This window comes from Pleurodeles waltl, chromosome 9, assembly GCF_031143425.1.
Source record: "Pleurodeles waltl isolate 20211129_DDA chromosome 9, aPleWal1.hap1.20221129, whole genome shotgun sequence".
Classification (NCBI taxonomy): domain Eukaryota; kingdom Metazoa; phylum Chordata; class Amphibia; order Caudata; family Salamandridae; genus Pleurodeles; species Pleurodeles waltl.
The window spans coordinates 473,060,927-473,082,894 of NC_090448.1; the positions used below are offsets into that span (position 1 = coordinate 473,060,927).

Below are 21,968 nucleotides of genomic sequence, written 5' to 3' on the forward strand. Positions count from 1 at the left end.
CTGAACCCCCACAGCGACGCCTGCAGAGGGAATCCAGAGGCTCCCCCTGACCGCGACTGCCTGCTTCAAAGAACCCGACGCCTGGCAAGGACACTGCACCTGCAGCCCCCAGGACCTGAAGGATCCGACCTCCAGTGCAGGAGCGACCCCCAGGTGGCCCTCTCCCTTGCCCAGGTGGTGGCTACCCCGAGGAGCCCCCCCCCTGCCTGCATCGCTGAAGAGACCCTTGGTCTCCCATTGAACTCCATTACAAACCCGATGCCTGTTTGTACACTGCACCCAGCCGCCCCCGAGCCGCTGAGGGTGTACTTTTTGTGTTGACTTGTATCCCCCCCCGGTGCCCTACAAAACCCCCGTGGTCTGCCCTCCGAAGACGTGGGTACTTACCTGCTGGCAGACTGGAACCGGGGCACCCCTTCTCCATTGAAGCCTATGTGTTTTGGGCACCACTTTGACCTCTGCACCTGACCGGCCCTGAGCTGCTGGTGTGGTAACTTTGGGGTTGCCCTGAACCCCTAACAGTGGGCTACCTTGGACCCAACTTTGAACCCTGTAGGTGGTTTACTTACCTGCAAAACTAACAAACACTTACCTCCCCCAGGAACTGTTGAAAATTGCACTGTGTCCAGTTTTAAAATAGCTTATTGCCATTTGTGTGAAAACTGTATATGCTATTTTGCTAATTCAAAGTTCCTAGGTGAAATACCTTTCATTTAAAGTATTGTTTGTAAATCTTGAACCTGTGGTTCTTAAAATAAACTAAGAAAATATATTTTTCTATATAAAAACCTATTGGCCTGGAATTGTCTGAGTGTGTGTTCCCCATTTATTGCCTCTGTGTGTACAACAAATGCTTAACACTACCCTCTGATAAGCCTACTGCTCGACCACACTACCACAAAATAGAGCATTAGAATTATCTCTTTTTGCCACTATCTTACCTCTAAGGGGAACCCTTGGACTCTGTGCATGCTATTTCTTACTTTGAAATAGTGCATACAGAGCCAACTTCCTACAACATCCTAGAGCATGACCATGTGAAAATGCTCCAATTGGATATACCTGCTGAGGGGCCTGTCTCTGTTGGGAATCAGAGAAAAGAGGAAGTACACCCCTTTGCCGTGTTGGAATGGCAGCACAGGCTCCATGGCCCCTTTGAGTAGGTCTGCATGTACTTCCTCTTGGAGGAGGCGCTGATGTTTTGTGGCGAGGGAGTGCTTGCAGGGGAAAGCATATATGGTGGTGGAGCAGAGAATTCTAAGCAGTAACCCTGGGCTACGAAGGAAAGGACCTATTGGGCGGAGATGATGTTCTGGCAGCATGTGCGGAACACCTGAAGTTTTCTCTCAACAGGCCGGGGGAAGTTGGTGTGTGGTTGTGTGTGTGTGTGTGTGTGTATGTGTTTGTTTAGGGGGGTGCGGGAGAGAGAGCCAGGCATGAAAGGGAATGAGAATGCTTGAGTTAATACCTCTGGCAGCAATGTTGGATCCATCCAGAGCATAGCTGATGATGGTGCTGGAAATAGTCTGACCCTACTAAGTTACTAATTCTTGTGCCTGCTGTCTTAACTAATCCGAAAGTTGTTTGTTCAGGTCCCCTATCTCATTCCACTGGGCCCTGCCATACTTGGAGAGTAAACCAACTGAGTTGGTGGTGCGCCAGTGGGTAGTAGATTGAATGGCCACTCTTTCCTGCTGCATTTATCTTTTTACTCTCCTTATCTGGTGGAGGAGTATAGGAGGATGGCTCAGTTTATGGTGTACATCCATGGTGTAGCATCCTATACAGAGTCCAGGCAACACTTAGTCATAGTCTTTAGGTGTCCAGACAGCAAAAGCTCTCTAAGGGTAGCTGTGGTGAGCAGCTGAAGCTTATCTAGAAGGAATGTAAAGCACTTACTATACCACAATAGTCAGTCAGTAACTGTACACAAGAAAGAACCACACAAGGTGTTGCAAAATGAAAATGTCACTTACCCAGTGTACATCTGGTGTTGGGTCGGAGTGTTACAAGTTGTTTTTCTTCGAAGAAGTCTTTTGAGTCACGAGACCGAGGGACTCCTCCTCTTTGCTTCCATTGCGCATGGGCGTCGGCTCCATCTTAGATTGTTTCCCCCGCAGAGGGTGAGGTAGGAGTTGTGTGTGTTAGTAATAGTGCCCATGCAATGGAATGAATAAGTATGTACAAGTTAAGGTTAAGTAATATATATATATATACAAATGTACAAATGTTGAAGATAACTTCCAACGGCTACAGGCTCCCGGGGAGGCGGGTGGGCACATGTGAATCTGCAGCGACCAATGCCACGAACAGATGTAGACTGGGTAAGTGACATTTTCAGTTCGATGGCATCTGTTGCTGCAGATACACATGTTGTGCATAGACTAGTAAGCAGTTATCTCCCCAAAAGCGGTGGCTCAGCCTGTAGGAGTGGAAGTAGTCTGAAACAAAGTTCTTAGTACGGCTTGACCTACTGTGGCTTGTTGTGCGGATAGCACGTCTACACAGTAGTGTTTAGTAAATGTGTGAGGCGTGGACCATGTGGCTGCCTTACATATTTCGTGCATTGGAATATTTCCTAGGAATGCCATGGTAGCGCCTTTTTTCTGGTTGAGTGTGCCCTTGGTGTAATGGGCAGTTGTCTCTTTGCTTTAAGATAGCAGGTTTGGATGCACTTAACTATCCATCTGGCTATACCTTGTTTTGATATTGGGTTTCCTGTATGAGGTTTTTGAAATGCAATGAACAGTTGTTTTGTTTTCCTAACCTCCTTTGTTCTGTCGATGTAGTACATTAGTGCTCTTTTGACATCTAATGTATGTAGTGCCCTTTCAGCTACTGAGTCTGGCTGTGGGAAGATCACTGGTAACTCTACCGTTTGATTTAAGTGGAACGGTGAAATAACCTTTGGAAGGAATTTAGGATTGGTTCTTAGTACAACCTTATTTTTGTGTATTTGGATAAAAGGTTCTTGTATTGTAAACGCCTGAATTTCACTTACTCTTCTTAGAGATGTGATGGCAATGAGAAATGCAACTTTCCAGGTTAAGAATTGTATTTCGCAAGAATGCATGGGTTCAAAAGGTGGTCCCATGAGTCTTGTCAAGACGATGTTAAGGTTCCATGAAGGAACAGGTGGTGTTCTTGGTGGTATTATTCTTCTTAGGCCCTCCATAAATGCTTTAATGACGGGTATCCTAAACAATGAAGTTGAATGGGTAATCTGCAGGTATGCAGATATTGCTGCAAGGTGTATTTTAATGGAAGAGAAGGCTAGATTTGACTTTTGTAAGTGTAGTAAGTATCCCACTACATCTTTTGGGGATGCGTGTAATGGATGAACTTGATTATTATGGCAGTAGCAAACAAACCTTTTCCATTTGCTTGCATAGCAGTGTCTAGTGGATGGTCTTCTAGCTTGTTTTATGACTTCCATACATTCTTGAGTGAGGTTTAAATGTCCGATTTCTAGGATTTCAGGAGCCAGATTGCTAGATTGAGCGATGCTGGGTTTGGATGCCTGATCTGTTTGTGTTGTGTTAACAGATCTGGCCTGTTGGGTAACTTGACGTGTGGTACTACTGACAGGTCTAGTAGTGTTGTGTACCAAGGTTGTCTTGCCCATGTTAGTGCTATTAATATGAGTTTGAGTTTGTTTTGACTCAATTTGTTTACTAGATATGGAAGGAGAGGGAGATGGGGAAAAGCGTATGCAAATTTCCCTGACCAGTTCATCCATAGGGCATTGCCTTGAGACTGTCTGTGTGGGTACCTGGATGCGAAGTTTTGGCATTTTGCGTTCTCTTTTGTTGCAAATAGGTCTATTTGCGGTGTACCCCAAAGTTTGAAGTAAGTGTTTAGGATTTGGGGGTGAATCTCCCATTCGTGGACCTGTTGGTGATCTCGAGAGAGATTGTCTGCTAGTTGATTTTGTATCCCTGGAATAAACTGTGCTATTAGGCGAATGTGGTTGTGAATTGCCCATTGCCATATCTTTTGTGCTAGGAGACATAGCTGTGTCGAGTGTGTTCCCCCTTGCTTGTTTAGGTAATACATTGTTGTCATGTTGTCTGTTTTGACAAGAACGTATTTGTGGGTTATGATGGGTTGAAATGCTTTTAGCGCCAGGAATACTGCTAGTAATTCGAGATGATTTATATGCAGTTTTGTTTGATGTACGTCCCATTGTCCTTGGATGCTGTGGTGATCGAGGTGTGCTCCCCACCCTGTCATGGAAGCATCTGTTGTTATTACGTATTGTGGCACTGGGTCTTGGAACGGCCGCCCTTTGTTTAAATTTGTACTGTTCCACCATAGAAGCGAGATGTATGTTTGGCGGTCTATCAACACCAGATCTAGAAGGTGACCCTGTGCATGTGACCATTGTGATGCTAGGCACTGTTGTAAGGGCCTCATGTGCAGTCTTGCGTTTGGGAAAATGGCTATGCATGAGGACATCATGCCTAGGAGTTTTAAAACCACTTTTGCCTGTATTTTTAGTGTTGGATACATGGCCTGTATGACCTTGTGAAAATTTTGAACCCTTTGTGGACTCTGAGTGGCTAATCCTTTTGTTGTGTTGATTACCGCTCCTAAGTAGTGCTGTATTTTGCACGGCACAATGTGTGATTTTTTGTAGTTGAGGGAGAACCCAAGTTTGTAGAGGGTTTGTATGACATACTCTGTGTGTTGTGAACACTTTGCTAGCGAGTTGGTCTTGATTAGCCAATCGTCTAGATACGGGAATACGTGTATTTGCTGCCTTCTGATGTGTGCGGCTACTACTGCTAGGCATTTGGTAAATACTCTTGGTGCGGTCGTTATACCGAACGGTAAGACTTTGAATTGATAGTGTATTCCCTTGAATACAAACCTTAGGTATTTCCTGTGCGAAGGGTGTATCGGTATGTGGAAATACGCGTCTGAGATCTAAGGTTGTCATGTAATCTTGTTGCTTTAGCAGTGGTAACACCTCCTGTAGCGTGATCATGTGAAAGTGGTCTGATTTGATGTAGGTGTTTAGTATTCTGAGATCTAAGATTGGCCTCAGTGTTTTGTCCTTTTTGGGTATTAGAAAGTACAGTGAATAGACTCCTGTGTTTATTTCTGTACATGGTACCAGTTCTATTGCTTCTTTTTGCAGTAGTGCTTGAACTTCTATTTCTAGGAGGTCTAAATGCTGTTTTGACATTTTTTGTGTTTTTGGTGGGATATTTGGAGGTATCTGTAGAAATTCTATGCAATAACCATGTTGGATAATTGCTAAGACCCAAGTGTCTGTTGTTATATCCACCCACGATTGATAAAACTGACTTAGTCTTCCCCCCACTGGTGTTATGTGGAGGGGTTGAGTGACTTGTAAGTCACTGTTTGGTTGTTGGGGTTTTTGGGCTTTGAAATTTTCCCCGGTTTCTCTGGAATTGTCCCCCTCTGTACTGGCCCCGAAAACCTCCCCTTTGGTACTGTCCCTGGTAGGTAGACGGTGTTGATTGTGAGGTGCTGGCTTGTGTGGCCTGACCCCGAAACCCCCCTCTGAAGGTTGTTTTACGGAAGGTGCCGAAAGTGCCTCTGCTTTGCGGGGAGTAGAGCGCGCCCATGGCCTTGGCTGTGTCAGTGTCCTTTTTCAGCTTCTCAATCGCCGTGTCAACCTCTGGTCCGAACAATTGTTGTTCGTTGAACGGCATATTGAGTACTGCTTGCTGTATTTCTGGTTTAAAGCCAGACGTGCGTAACTATGCGTGCCTTCTGATGGTTACTGCAGTGTTTATTGTCCTTGCAGCTGTGTCCGCTGCATCCATAGAGGAGCGTATTTGGTTATTGGAGATGTTTTGTCCCTCCTCAACCACCTGTTTTGCCCGCTTTTGAAATTCTTTGGGTAGATGCTCGATGAGATGCTGCATCTCGTCCCAATGGGCTCTGTCATAAAGCGCTAGGAGCGCCTGAGAGTTTGCGATGCGCCACTGGCTTGCAGCTTGTACAGCGACTCTTTTCCCAGCTGCGTCGAATTTTCGGCTTTCCTTATCCGGGGGTGGTGCATCGCCCGATGTGTGGGAATTGGCTCTTTTGCGAGCTGCTCCTACCACGACTGAGTCTGGTGGCAGTTGAGAGGTGATAAAAGCAGGGTCTGTGGGAGGTGCTTTATATTTTTTCTCTACCCTCGGAGTGATCGCTCTACTCTTGACAGGGTCTTTGAAGATTTGCTTCGCGTGCCTTAGCATTCCTGGAAGCATAGGCAGGCTTTGGTAGTTGCTATGGGTGGAGGAGAGGGTGTTAAAAAGGAAGTCATCCTCGACAGGTTCTGTGTGTAACGACACGTTGTGGAATTCTGCTGCCCTAGCTACCACCTGCGCATACGCTGTGCTGTCCTCAGGTGGTGAGGGCTTGGTAGGGTATGACTCTGGACTATTGTCTGACACTGGGGCGTCGTATAGGTCCCAAGCATCTTGGTCATCTTGGCTCATGGTGGTGTGAGCCGGTGAATGCGATGGAGTTTGTGCCGGTGATATCGGAGTTACAGGTGGAGGAGAGGGTGGCGGAGTTGCTTTCTTTGCCACCTTTGCTTGTGGTGTTAGTTGTTCAGTTTGGAACTCTAGTCTCCTTTTTCTCCTGATTGGTGGAAGAGTGCTAATCTTCCCTGTTCCACTCTGGATGAAGATCCTCTTTTGTGTATGGTCTACATCAGTAGTCTGTAACTCCTCTTCAAACCTGTGTTTACGCATTTGAGAGGACAATGATTGTTCCTCTGAATATGAGCCGGTAGTGGGTTCGGTTGCTGGTTGTTTTGGCACCGAAACTGTGTCTTTTTTTGTTTTCGGCTCCGAGGCGAATCTCTTCTTTTTCGGAGTCGAGCCTTCTCGGCGTTGATCATCCTCGGTGCCGCTGTCTCTGCGTCGAGCAGCGTCGGCTTCCGCCTTCTCGGCAACACTTTCTCGGTCCCGAGAATGTTGCGTGCCTGTGTCTCGACCAGAGTCGGACGTTCTGGGCACCAGTTCGGCCTTTTTCGGTGCCGATGGACGGTCACCTTTATGGGTTGAGCCATGGCCAGTTAGCAGTGGCGTCCCCTGGGCCTTGTCTGTTTTCTTGTGCTGTGTGCTTTTCGACGTCTTACTCACAGTTTCGTCGACGTTGAATTCACCCGAGTCCGATTCATGGATGGAGAAGGCTTCCTCCTCTTCTCCTTGTTCCTCGAACTCTCGGCGTTCTGTCGGCATGGACGCCATCTGTAATCTTCTGGCTCGACGGTCACGGAGCGTTTTTCGGGACCGGAACGCACGACAGGCCTCACAAGTTTCTTCTTTGTGCTCGGGTGAGAGGCACAAGTTACAGACCAAATGTTGGTCCGTATATGGAAATTTATTGTGGCATTTAGGACAGAATCGGAACGGGGTCCGTTCCATCGGTGTCGATGTTACACGCGGTCGGGCCGACCAGGCCCCGACGGGGGATCGAAATTACCCCGAAGGGCTACCGGAGCTCTTCACGATTCGGTGTCGATTCTAACTATCCCGAGCGAAACAATACCGACGTTGTTTTTCGAAGTTTTGACTATCTTTCCGTCCCGAAACCCGGAGCGAAAATGAAGACGTCCGAGCCCGAGGGCGGAAAAAAAACAATCTAAGATGGAGCCGACGCCCATGCGCAATGGAAGCAAAGAGGAGGAGTACCTCGGTCTCGTGACTCGAAAGACTTCTTCGAAGAAAAACAACTTGTAACACGCCGACCCAACACCAGATGGCGGACTGTGCACAACATGTGTATCTGCAGCAACAGATGCCATTGAACATAAAGGTTTCTTTATTACAACATTAAAGACTATACTAACGTTAGTATGTCTCCACTTAGATGTATCTACACTCAAAATATACACTTAGTGTAAAATATACACTTGGAAACAATCAGTAATAGCGTGGAAATACATGGGTTCCTACGGGGGGACCAAACCATATACTAAGAAAGTAGTATAAGAATGGAGGTGTCCAACCAAGGTAAGTGTGTTAGGATCCCTGGTGCTGGAGGAGTAAGAAAATACCAGAGGTACAGAACAGTTATCTCACAGGCGCCTGGGTGCAGTTATCGAACCGGGTGTCCTATAGGCTAACACAGGACCGTTGCAGCTGGATTCTTATGGATTCAGGACCCTTCCCAGTGGACCACAAGGAACCCATTTAGTACAAAGAAGGTATAGAGTGCCCCCACCCGTGGATACCCAGAAGACAGAGTACCTACACCAGGGAGCCCAGGTGCATAGGGTTGAAGTGATGTCGGAAACACTCGAGTTAATAGAAGCCTCGGTTGTCCAGCTACTGTCGTGACCTGTGGACCAGGTCACTGGTGGATACCGGACGAGAGGAACCTGAAAAAGGACAGCGTCCAGACCACTCTGGTGGTGCAGATAGACAATGCCCACCCTTCTTGGAGGTGAAGTTCCTGCAGGATGGTGAAGAAAAAAGTCCAGCTGCGGAGATCAGGAGGATCCCATGTCAGTCGCTAGAGTGCAGGAGGGACAGCGACAAGCAGGCAAATAGTAGTTGCAAGGTAAGTTGCAGGATTTTGAGGACCAGCAAAGGTCCTATTAACCTTGGAAGAGAGTCAGGACAGGTCTTCAGCAGGAAGGAAAGCCAGCAGAGTCGATGAAGCTCCCACGAGTGACCCACTGGGAGCAGGAATAGGGAGTTGCAGGGAGGTCTCAACAGCACAACAAAACAGGAGTCCCACGTCGCAGGAGCTGCAGAGTGCTGAAGGCTGGGGCTTCTTGGAGGAACAGCAAACAAGCCTTTCCAAGGGAAACAGCCGCGGTGCACAGGGGTTCCGTACCAGTGGCTGCAGCAGGGGCCTACAGTCTCCTAGGTGGATTCGAACACAAGGGGGACCCGAAGAGGACCACAGAACCACCACATGTGTTGCAGAGCCTTTCGATGTCTGTGGGACAGCAGGCTTCACCAGCTGGTCATCACTGTCTTGAGGTGCCTGCAGATGCAGGGGATTGACTCCTTCACTCCAAGGGAGATTCCTTCTTGGATGCAGGCAGAGTCCTTGTGACCCTGGAGGGTGCACAGCCACGGATGTTGCAGAAATCTTGCAGGAGCTGGAGAAACAATGTTGCAGTGGGAGCCTTCCCAACTGGATACAGTCTTGTTTCAGTTCCAAAGCAGACCGGCTACGGTTCCGGAGGCCAGGAGCAGAAGAGTCTTGCAGAGAGTTCCTAGTGTAGAGTCTTGCTTGATGAATCTGGGGACCCACCCTCGGTGGCGCCCTTAAGTAACCCAAAAACCGGGTTGGTCACTATGTACTGACCCCACCTATCAGATGTGATCAAGGACGTCATATGTCTGGCCTTACCAGTCAGATGCTCTCAGGGTCCTTTGCCCATCTTGGTTCCAAGATGGCAGAATCCACCGGCAACCTGGCAGAGCTCTGTATACCCCCTGCCACTGACCCCCCCTCCACCCCTCCCCAGGGGAGGTGCTGGACAGGGGTGTGTGATCACTCCCTTATCCTTTTTGGGGTTTCTCACAGGAGCAGGATCCAGGGGTTCCTGAACTGGTGCAAACCAAATAATGCAGGGGTGGCCCCAAATGTGCCCTTCAAAGCAGTCTGGTGGCGCTCAGAGGCCAACCTAGTCTAGCCCATTGACACACCGATTTCAATGGGAATTGTGGTCACACCTTTCCCTTGCAGGAAATACTTTGTTCTACCTTCTCCTGCCTGAGTTAGGCTCACCAGCAGGAGGACAGAACAGTGTCTGGGATCTGCAGTGGCATGGGCTAGCAGCCAGATCCCGTAATGCTGCACATACAGAACTGGGGGATCCTCTAAGGAACCCCCAGAGTACATGGGATCATGCAAGTAGCACTGGAATTGGTGTAGTTGCGGCATTTCAATGTGTTTGATACCAAACATGCCTAGGTTCGGAGAAGCCATTTTTTAGTTGGACCACTTGTGTTGACCAGTGTCCACTACATATCTTAAGATGGCTTCCCCGGACTTACAAACCCCAGAGAATGGAGTCTGAGGTTTGTAGGGGCACCCAGCTCATACGGGGTACCCTCACACTTAAGGACACACACCCTGCCCTTCCAATTGAGAGAGCAAAAGTTTACCAACAACCAACTTTAGAGGCGAGAGCACAGGCACCGGGGTCCTGGTTAGAAGATCCCAGTTTACTAGAGTCAAAACATACTTACACCTGGCAAAAAGTGGGGGTAACTGTCAGAAAGATGCTACTTTCCTACAAGGAGCCCACCTGGTTTCTTGGGCATTAGCTTTTTTAGGTGCAGTATGCACAACCAACAAGTCTGGTGGGAAGCTGACAAAGTATGTAAGGTGGGTTCAAGGGTGTGACCACTCTGGCTTTCACACGGTCCTTTAAAGGTGTCCTAAGAGGTCTTTAACATGCCCTTGCGGTGACATTGAATAGAACGCTGGATGTTGGAAAGGGCTTTGATAAGGAAGGCATCCTCCTTAGGAGCAGTGTGGTGCTCTACCCAGAGAAAGGTGACTTAACCTCATGATAAGAAGTTTCGTTGGGGGAGGGGGGAAATACATGCTTTGCTGGGTACAAGTCTGAAACCATGTCCCCTTGGGGAACAATGTCATAATCGTCTCGGGTATCATCTCAGGGTTCAGAGTCCTATTGAGTGTCCTATATGTCCAGATGATGTAGCGTACTACTCTCCCTGTAGAACGAGTGTGTGGAATCTTCTGGCAAAGATGGCCTATGTGATGGTGGAGGACGTAGAGAAAGGCAGGAAGGTAGAGGATTGGTGTATCTATTGTAATGTTTCTTCAGCTTGGGAGGCAGTGTGGGCTCCAGAGCAAACTGCTCCACAAAAGTAAGCTTGCTTTTGCTAGGAAGTCTCCTGCTCCTTGGGTAATACCTTACCTGCTGAGTGGATGAAAGAGTTTTCTGCCTAGTGTCCAACTCCTCCTGGAGGTGCTGCATAATTAGAAGGTCCTGCTCTTCGGAGACTGCTGAGGTAAGAGCTGTGGACAGTTAACTGAATGGCAAAGGCTGTTTGGGCATCGAGGCAGGTTTCGATGCAGAGTGGTGTTTCGGCTTCAAAGAGCCCTTCGGTGCTGGCACCAAGCAATCTGAAGGCTTCAATCCAGCTTCTGGCACCAAAAAAGGCAGGGGCTTGGGTGGCTGTTGTGGCACCAGAGATGGAGTCTGAATCTGTGCTGAAGCCTTACGACCGTGCCGGCCGTTGGCGGACTGGAAGGATGTCAGATGGGTTGTGATCTGGACACCTTACCTTATGTTGGGAACAATGTGAAACTGTACTAATTGTCAACGTCGGCACAGTGGGGTTGTGTGTTCTTCGGTCTCTGAGCCAGAGGGAGAACTCTACTCAGGAGTGAAAGAAGCTGGTTGGTCAGCAGAAGGGGCAACGTGTGTTTCCACTTTGACATCCTCTCGGAAGATGTCAGTGGTATCCTTATCTTGTTGCTGCGTTATTGTGCATCAAAGCAAGTCAATGCTTATGTTAGTACATGAGGGTCTTTTTGGACCAGAAGGCAAGACAGGAAGTCTCGTCATGCTCAGGCAGCAAGCAGAAGTTGCAGAAGAAGTGGTGATCTGTCCACGGGTGCTTCAAGTTGCACTACGGACAGTACTGAAAGGGGGACTTTTTCATCATGGTTTGTGCATCCTAGATGACGAAGGCTGATGAGAAGGGCCTTAGAGAAGTGAGGAACCAAACACGTTGTCAAGATCCCAGACATGAAATCATGAAGATGAGACAACTGCAAAAAAATAAGATTGTCTGTTGCCAACGGGAGTGGAAGAGCCGAAAAGCCCCAACGATAAGCACCAAACAACTCTGAGCTTTAGTGATGCACCTTTGAACTTGATGGAGGAAAAAATAATCTAACAATGGAGCCAATGCCCAGATGGTTTACCAGTCAATGGAGTCACTATACTTCAGGACTTGAAATGCTTCTTAGAGGAAAAACAAGTTGTGGTAGTGCTCACGTTTTCAGTGCCAAGGTATGCTTATGTTAATTTCAGATATAACTGAACAGGCTTGAGTCTGAGAGCTGAAAGCTGAAAACTGAATATTGCTGCATAGGCTGAATAAAGCCCTTTGCTGTAACGTATCCATGATAAAAGAAGCATTAGATTGTGGAGACTTTAAGAAATACTTTGCTTTTGCTCCCTGAATCAATGTCATAGAACATGCTATTTCCCATAGGCAAAACCCTGCAGGTAGAGACTGGTAAAGACAGGGGAGAAGTACATTAGGACAATGTGTCAATATCGGAAAGGAAGGACACTGGTAGAGATTGTGCTAGAGCACTTCTATGCATACACTGAGGCAAAGGTTGTTCAAATTCTAAGGCCCGGATGACTAAGCAGGGACATGAGCAGGTTCTACTACAAAAAAATACCTATGAATCACTGGTCTCTTCCTTCTAGTGGACATGAAAGTATGCCTTTTTGCTTGCACAGGCTTCAGGGAAGGAGACAAAGTAAGACGTTGTAAGATGTGCTTGCAAAAGGGATCCCAACTGAATGATAAAACATGGATACCTTATCAGACCCAGAGTCTTAACAGGCGATTGTGAAAGTCTGAAATTCTTGTTAGGAGTCTGGTGAGGTGACTGGCTGGATATGGAAAAAAATGCCACGTCGAGGTGTGCTTGTTCAATATATCTTTCTGTATTAACTTACGTAAAGCGTGTGGTGTCTCAGCATCAAATGGCATGCTGATGGCAGCAACGCTGTGAAGGCAAACTGCAAATGCAACATACAAGACAGTATAGAAGGACTTCACATCAGACTTGCATATGGCGACTGTAGCAATGTGCCATTGTGATATCGTCCACAATGGCCCAAAAGTTGACTTGCCGCCTTCGCCAATGACTTATGTCAATGACGCTGTTTTTTGCCACCTTTTTGCAATTTTCTTTTTCTCAGGATCTCCCTCTGTGGGAGGCCTTAGTAGAGGAAGGTACAACAGCAACAGTGGAAATAAGAGGCATCCCTGCAGGTGTTGCCACTTTTTCTTCTCATCTTTTAACAAACTTTTGACCTTTTTTTGTTAAATGCATACTCCTTGAGAGACTGAAGCTAGAAGACAGACCAGACTTTGTGAAGGCTGCAGCTTTTTTTCCTTCCGCAAAGGCTTCTCACTAAAAGTGGGGGCATAGTGCTAGGAAACAGGTGGAAACATGAGAAAAAGAACACGCTTCAGTGCTTTACAGCATTAAAAGATACTGACTTAAGTCACAAACTTTGAAGTTTTGAAAGGGATTTTTGATAAAAGAAAATAGGGGTAAAGCCACCCAAAGTGTTCTATGAACCCAATCAAACAAGCCATAAAACAGAACCGACTAAAAAGCTACCACCAGTACAAGGTATTGTGCCAATCCCTGGACTCAAAGGGGCAAGGTGTTTTAACTTTTCACGCAATTCTATCAGAATGCTTCTTTCTTCTTTATTTAAACCTGTTAGGCAGAAGGCTGTATTTGTAGGGAGTGGAATGAAGTTTTAGAAATACATTATTAACTAATTTATATGGTCAAACAGTACAGATATTTCAGAAACAATTACCTGCATAGGCTTTTGGTGAGGATTTGGTATTTTGTCATGCTGAACTTTAGACCCTCTCGAAATTTACATATTGGATGCTAGCGTTTGAGAGTGCTCTACTTAGTGTTTTTTTTTTTTTTTTAAATCAATGAAAAATCTACGAGACAGAAGTGTTAGTTACCAGGGACGTAAGAGATTCCTACCTCTGGGAGCCTGTAGTCCTCTAATCCACCTTCAAGTTTCTCTTTCAGAGCACTGTTTGTTTGCTTGATATTCTGAATCTAAAGAATAGACAATGTTGCACGCATTATATACTGAAACACCTACTATATGATCTGATTACATGTTGTTAGTCTTATGAATCAGCATTATGGATTGCACTGGTCATGTTCTTATTAAAGGAGTATTGAAAACCATAAAAATATAGATAGTTCACCAAATTAAAATGTAACTAGTTACTCAAGTTTCATTACTAAGAAATTACCCCCACTTTCACATCACCTTCTTACCTAACATCACCAAAATATTACATGCAGCAGGGCTATTAGTTAAAAAGCACTCCACAACAAAGATTTATAAACAAATGACAGCAAAACTAGTTGTTAAGCTGTAGCAACAGTTTTGAAGCTTGAAATTCTTCTGGAGCCATACACTTTCCATTATTCTGTCATCCAGTGGCGGGGGAGGGGGGTGTGTGTGTGTGTGTGTGTAGAATTGGTCAACTATAGGAACAGTGACCCTGACGTGTCTATCTAGCTATATATATATAATGTCACTTACCCAGCGTACATCTGTTCGTGGCATGAGGCGCTGCAGATTCACATGCTGTGCATTATCCTGCCATGTGTTGGGCTTGGAGTGTTACAAGTTGTTTTTCTTCGAAGAAGTCTTTTCGAATCACGAGACCGAGGGACTCCTACCTTTCGGCTCCATTGCGCATGGGCATCGACTCCATCTTAGATTGTTTTCCCCGCAGAGGGTGAGGTAGGAGTTGTGTATATAGTTAAGTGCCCATGCAATGGAGTATGTATGTACATAATGTGCATAAAAATAGTATATATATTTGCAAATGTACAAGTTTCATCAACTTATAACGGCTACAGGCTCCCGGGGAGGCGGCATGTGAATCTGCAGCGTCTCATGCCATGAACAGATGTACACTGGGTAAGTGACATTTTCCGTTCGATGGCATGTGTAGCTGCAGATACACATGCTGTGCATAGACTAGTAAGCAGTTATCTCCCCAAAAGCGGTGGCTTAGCCTGTAGGAGTTGAAGTTGTCTGAAATAATGTTCGTAATACTGCCTGTCCTACTGTTGCTTGTGTTGTTAACAAATCTACCCAGTAATGTTTTGTGAATTTATGAGGCGTAGACCATGTGGCTGCCTTACAGATTTCTGTCATAGGTATATTTCCTAGAAAGGCCATTGTGGCGCCTTTCTTCCTAGTGGAGTGCGCCTTTGGCGTAATAGGCAGATCTCTTTTTGCTTTAATATAGCAGGTCTGAATACATTTCACAATCCATCTGGCAATGCCTTGTTTGGATATTGGATTTCCTGCATGAGGTTTTTGGAAGGCTACAAACAATTGTTTTGTCTTGCGAAATTGTTTTGTTCTATCAATGTAATACATTAGTGCTCTTTTGATGTCTAACGTATGTAAGGCTCTTTCGGCTACTGAGTCTGGTTGTGGAAAAAAGACTGGGAGTTCCACTGTTTGGTTTAGGTGGAACGGTGATATAACTTTTGGTAAGAATTTTGGATTTGTACGGAGAACCACTTTATGTTTATGTATTTGTATAAAGGGTTCTTGTATAGTGAATGCTTGTATTTCACTTACTCTTCTAAGAGATGTGATAGCTATTAGGAAGGTTACTTTCCAGGGTAAGTATTGCATCTCACAAGGGTGCATGGGTTCAAATGGTGGACCCATGAGTCTTGTTAATACAATATTGAGGTTCCACGGGGGAACTGGTGGTGTTCTCGGGTATGATTCTTTTTAAACCCTCCATAAATGCTTTGATGACTGGGATTCTAAAGAGTGATGTTGAATGTGTAATCTGCAGATAGGCAGATATAGCTGTGAGATGTATTTTGATAGAAGAAAATGCTAGTTTTGAATTTTGTTAGTGTAATAAATAGCTTACAATGTTTTTTGAAGAAGCATGTAGTGGTTGAATTTGATTATTAAGACAGTAATAAACAAATCTTTTCCATTTGTTTGCGTAACAATGTCTTGTAGTAGGTTTCCTAACTTGCTTAATGACCTCCATACATTCTTGTGTAAGGTCTAAATGCCCAAACTTGGAGACTTCAGGAGCCAGATTGCTAGATTGAGCGATGCTGGATTCGGGTGTCTGATCTGCTGTTTGTGTTGAGTTAACAGATCTGGTGTGTTTGGTAGTTTGATATGAGGTACTACTGACAGGTATAGGAGTGTTGTATACCATGGTTGGCGAGCCCAGGTTGGTGCTATTAGTATTAGTTTGAGTTTGTTTGACTCAATTTGTTTACCAGATAAGGAAGGAGTGGGAGAGGGGGAAAAGCATAGGCAAATATCCCTGACCAACTCATCCATAACGCATTGCCTTTGGACTGAGGGTGTGGATACCTGGACGCGAAGTTTTGGCATTTTGCGTTTTCTTTTGTTGCGAATAGGTCTATTTCTGGTGTCCCCCAGCGTAGAAAGTAAGTTTGTAGTATCTGGGGATGAATTTCCCATTCGTGTGTCTGTTGGTGAGCTCGACTGAGATTGTCACCCAACTGGTTTTGAATCCCTGGGATGTATTGTGCGATTAGGCGAATGTGATTGTGAATCGCCCAATGCCAAATCTTTTGTGCTAAGAGACACAGTTGTGATGAGTGTGTCCCTTCTTGTTTGTTTATGTAATACATTGTTGTCATGTTGTCTGTTTTGACAAGAATGTGTTTGTGGACTATTAGCGGTTGAAATGCTTTCAATGCTAGAAACACTGCTAACAGCTCTAAATGATTTATATGCAGTTGCCTTTGTTGAACGTCCCATTGTCCCTGTATACTGTGCTGGTTGAGGTGTGCTCCCCACCCCATCATGGAAGCATCTGTTGTGATCATGTATTGAGGCACTGGGTCTTGGAATGGCCGCCCTTGGTTTAAATTTATAGGGTTCCACCATTGAAGCGAGAAGTGTGTTTGGCGGTCTTTCAACACTAGATCTTGAAGTTGACCCTGTGCTTGTGTCCATTGTGTTGCTAGGCACTGTTATAAGGGCCGCATGTGTAGTCTTGCGTTTGGGACAATGGCTACGGATGAAGACATCATGCCTAGGAGTTTCATTACAAACCTCACTTGATAGTGTTGGTTTGGGTACATGTTTAGTAGTACATTTTGGAAGGCTTGTACCCTTTGTGGACTTGTGGCAATCCCCTTTTGTGTGTTGATTGTTGCTGTTAAGTATTGTTTTATTTGACACGGTTGTAGATGTGATTTTTGGTAGTTTATAGAGAACCCTAGTTTGTGAAGGGTTTCTATGACGTATTTTGTGTGTAGAAGACACTGTTGCTGAGTGCTGGTTTTTATTAACCAATCGTCTAAGTAAGGAAATACGTGCATGTGCTGTCTCCCGATGTGAGCGGCTACTACTGCAAGGCATTTTGTGAATACCCTTGGGGCTGTTATGCCGAATGGTAACACTTTGAATTGGTAATGCACGCCCTGGATTACAGACCTCAAGTATTTCCTGTGGGAAGGATGTATGGGTATGTGGAAATAAGCATCCTTGAGATCTAATGTTGACATGTAATCCTGTTGTTTGAGCAAGGGAATCACGTCTTGAAGTGTCACCATGTGAAAGTGATCTGATTTGATGTAAAGATTCAGTGTTTTGAGGTCTAATATGGTTCTCAGTGTTTTGTCCTTTTTTGGAATTAGGAAATACAGGGAGTAAACACCTGTTCCTTTTTGATGGTTGGGTACTAGTTCTATTGCTTCTTTTTGTAACAATGCTTGGACTTCTAGTTGTAACAGGTCTAAGTGTTGTTTGGACATATTGTGTGCTCTTGGAGGCACATCTGGTGGCAAATGTAGAATTCTATGCAATAACCATGTTGGATAATGGCTAGGACCCACGCGTCCGTAGTTATGTGTTCCCAGTTGTGGTAATACGCGGTAAGTCTCCCCCCCACTGGTGTTGTGTGGTGGGGGTTTGTGACATTGAAGTCACTGTTTGGTTTGTGGGGTTTTTGGGCTCTGGAATTTCCCTCTTGTTTTAGGGAACTGTCCACCCCTATATTGTCCTCGAAAACCTCCTCTCTGATACTGGCCCTGATATGTGGGTCTGACTTGTGAGGTGGAAGGCTCTGTGATTTGGACCCAAAACCCCCCTCTAAAGTGCGGCTTCCTAAAAGTGCCTCTGCTCTGTGGGGAGTAGAGCGCACCCATGGCTTTGGCCGTGTCCGTGTCTTTTTTCAGTTTTTCTATCGCTGTATCCACCTCCGGCCCAAACAATTGTTGTTCGTTGAAAGGCATATTCAGCACAGCCTGCTCGATTTCTGGCTTAAATCCGGAGGTTCGTAACCATGCGTGTCTACGAATGGTTACTGCCGTGTTCACTGTCCTTGCCGCCGTGTCTGCTGAGTCCATAGCTGACCTTATTTGGTTGTTCGAGATAGCTTGGCCCTCCTCAAAAACCTGTTGGGCACATTTGTGGAACTCTTTGGGAAGGTGCTGAATGAGATGTTGCATTTCATCCCAATGTGCCCTATCGTATCTAGCCAGTAGAGCTTGGGAATTGGCAATCTGCCATTGATTGGCTGCCTGTGCTGCCACCCTCTTGCTTGCTGCATCGAATTTCCGACTTTCCTTGTTGGGCGGTGGTGTGTCCCCTGAGGTTTGCGAATTTGCCCTTTTCCGGGCTGCTCCCACTACCACCGAATCAGGAGTTCATTGTTGTGTGATATAAACAGGGTCAGTAGGGGGAGGTTTATATTTCTTCTCCAACCTAGGCGTGATGGCTCTGCCTTTAACTGGGTCCTGAAACACTTGTTTGGCGTGTTTTAACATGCCTGGCAGCATTGGCAAGCTTTGGTATTGGCTGTGTGTAGATGACAGGGTGTTGAACAAAAAGTCCTCCTCTATGGGCTCTGCATGCAATGCTACATTATGGAATGTAGCTGCCCTTGCAACCACCTGCATGTATGCAGTGCTGTCCCCAGGTGGTGACGGCCTTGCTGGGTAGCAATCAGGACTATTGTCTGAGACCGGTGCATCATACAAATCCCATGCATCCGGGTCATCTTGGGACATCCCCGTGTGTGTCGGTGACTGCATCATTGGGGATGTTGCTACCGGGGACAGATGTGGCGAATGTGCTGGCGATTGCTGTGGCGGGAATTGTGGTGGTGTCTTTTCTTTAGCCACTTTAGCTTTTGGCTGAATTTCCTCTTCTTGGAATGCGAGCTTGCGCTTCATCTTTATTGGAGGAAGAGTTTGTATTTTCCCTCTGTCCTTTTGTATATGCAACCTCCTTTGGGTATGGTCTGGCTCTCCCATGCCCAGTACTTGTTCGAATCTGTGACCTTGTAATCGAGTTGAAAGGCCTTGTTCTTCTGTATAGGAGCCTGGTTTCGGCTCCGAGGCTGCATGTTTCGGCACCAAAGTCTTTGACAGTCTTTTTCGGCTCTGAGGAAACCTTTTTGACTTTCGGGGTGCCAAACTCTCGGTGTCGAATTTGGTCGGAGCCGGTATCTCGACCGGAGTCTGATGTCTTCGGCTGCTGGGAGGCCTTTTTCAGTGCCGATGTTTGGTCACCGTGTTTTCGGGTTAAGCCATGGCCTGTTGGCGGTGGCGTCCCCTTGCCTTCATTATTTTGGAGTGAGTTTTTGCCGGGCAGGTTTACTCACAGTTTGCTGCGTCTTCGGCTGCTCACTCTCGGACTCGTCCGAGTCCGAATCTCAAATGGAGAATCTCTCCTCTTCTTCGACGTAGATGTGCCCGGCCGGTGTCGACGCCATGTGGAGTCTTCGAGCTCTTCGATCTTGCAGTGTTTTCTTGGATCGAAATGCCCGACAGGCCTCGTAAGTATCCTCTTTGTGTTCGGGGGACAAACACAGATTACAGACCAAGTGTTGGTCTGTATAAGGATACTTTGCGTGGCAGTTGGGGCAGAAGCGGAAGCGGGTCCGGTCCATGAGGTTTGAAGATGGAAACGGTCGGGCCGAACAGCCCCCGCCGAGGAGTGGAAGCCCCGAAGGACCTCCGGAGCTCTTCTTTCTTCGGTGTTGATGTGCTAACACTAACACTAACCCGGTACCGAGCGCAAGCAATACCGTTGAATTTTCCGATGGATAACTATCTTTTCCGAACCGAAATACGGAGCGAAGAGGAACATGTCCGAACCCGATGGCGGAAAGAAAACAATCTAAGATGGAGTCGATGCCCATACACAATGGAGCCGAAAGGGAGGAGTCCCTCGGTCTCGTGACTTGAAAAGACTTCTTCAAAGAAAAACAACTTTTAACACTCCGAGCCCAACACTAGATGGCAGGATAATGCACAGCATGTGTATCTGCAGCTACACATGCCATCGAACATATACATATATATATATATATATATTCACTGAAAAATACAAAGGTTAAAGGGACTTTATCGTTAGGTTCTGAATTTACACACAAAATCATAGAAATCTAGCTGTTGTAGTTAGAGTTATTTCAAGTAACTATACTTCGTGCCCTAAGGTAACTATAATTTTAGCCCCTGCCATGCAGTTTTCGCATCAATAATTTTATTTCAAATGGTTCAGTGATAATCTCAATGATTTCATAGAGGATGTCATGCATGATGTAATATGTGGGTTAATTAGCTGTGCATGGCAGGGAACGGAAACAGCCTGAGAGGGGGAGGCTGCGTGGACACCCTACCACTTAAGTTTCAGTCATTGTCCCCCCTTACTAGTTAAGTGCCCCAGGGAGGTGGAGGTCCCAGGGAAAATCTTAAACTTTGGGGGGTGGGGGGGAGAATGGAGAAGGGGGGGGAGGGGGGTTGGAGAAAGGGGGGGGTGTTCTGCCGAAAAATTGAAAAAAAAATGTTTTTTCGCCCTGGCGAGATCCCTGGGGGACCCAGCACTGAGGGGGGGGGGGGGGGGGGGGGGGGGGAGACGACATGGTATTTCTACCCTGCATCTTTTTTTTTTGTAGTTATCTTTACGTTATTTTTTGGGACAAAGACTCAGCAGAGTCCCCAAAAAAAAAGATAAAAAGGAAAAGAAAAGGGGGTACCCTGACCTCCCTAGCCTTGGTGTTGGGAGTCCCCTGGGCGCCGACACACCAAGGCAAAAAAGCATTAAAGAATATTTTTTGCCGCAAATGAGCAGCAAAAAAACTTTTTTTTTTTAAAAACAAGCGGGGCTCCCGTGCTCGTTTTTAACAAGGCTGTAGGAAAGTCACTTTTTTAGCATGGTTACCCCCACTTTTTGCCTGCTATCAGTATGCTTGGACTGTTTTCACTGGGATCCTGCTAACCAGGACTCCATTGATTGTGCTCTCACTCTATAAATTTGGTTGCTTACGACTTTGCACACCCCACAATTGGCATACCCCACAATTGGCATACCGGTGCCCCATATATGTCCTAAGAATATGGTACATAGCTACCCAGGGCACTATGGCAACAGGGGTTCCCCCATGGGCTGAACCATGTACTGTGCCACCCAGGGGAGCCCATGCGAAATGTGTCTGCAGGCCTCCATTGCAGCCTGTGTGGAAATGTGAATGCACCCTTTCACCGCAGGTCACTGTAGTAAGCCCTCCTAGCCCAGAAGGCAGGGTGCAGGTACCTGTGTGTGAGGGCAACCCTCCATGAGCAGAGGTGCCCCTACAAACTCCAGCTCCATTACACTGGACTTCGTAAGTGCGGGGAAGCCATTTTGCCTGTGTACTGGACACACGTCACTACCTGTGTACAGCTACATAATGGTAACTCCGAACCTGGGTATGTTTGGTATCAAACATGTCGAAATCATACCCCAATACTGTTGCCATTCTTGGTTGTATGATTCCATGCACTCTGGGGGCTCCTTAGAGGACACCCAGCATGGCTCCTACCAGTCTTCTGGGGTTCTATGAGCAGCCCACGCTGCTGCCACCTCTCAGACAGGTTTCTGCACTCCTGCAACTTAAACACCCCCCCCCCCCCAACCCCATTACTGCTCTGGAATGAAACTGGACACAGGAAAGGTGAGTGACTACTCCCCTGTCTATCACCACCCCAGGGGCGGTGCCCAGAGCTCCCCAGGTGGCCACTTGATTCTGACATCTTGAATGTAAGGTGGGCAGACAGCCCCTCTTCCATTTAAAAAAGTTTATTTGGACCTGAGAAGGTGGTGGTCCATGGGGTTCTGCATGGCTCCCCACATTAGTTGATTAGCCCTGGGGAAATAGTGGTCCCTGGGACATCTTTAA

General features: G+C 46.5%; 1 protein-coding gene across 2 annotated transcripts in view; it reads right to left on the minus strand.

The window, feature by feature from the left end:
- RCOR1 (REST corepressor 1) overlaps window positions 1-21,968 on the minus strand; it is a 666,190-nt gene that overhangs the window by 231,806 nt on the left and 412,416 nt on the right. For both annotated transcript variants that reach the window (XM_069207302.1, XM_069207303.1), the window contains exon 10: window positions 13,735-13,812. In XM_069207302.1, coding sequence (XP_069063403.1) covers window positions 13,735-13,812 — 78 coding nt within the window. The remainder of the gene's footprint in view (window positions 1-13,734; window positions 13,813-21,968) is intronic.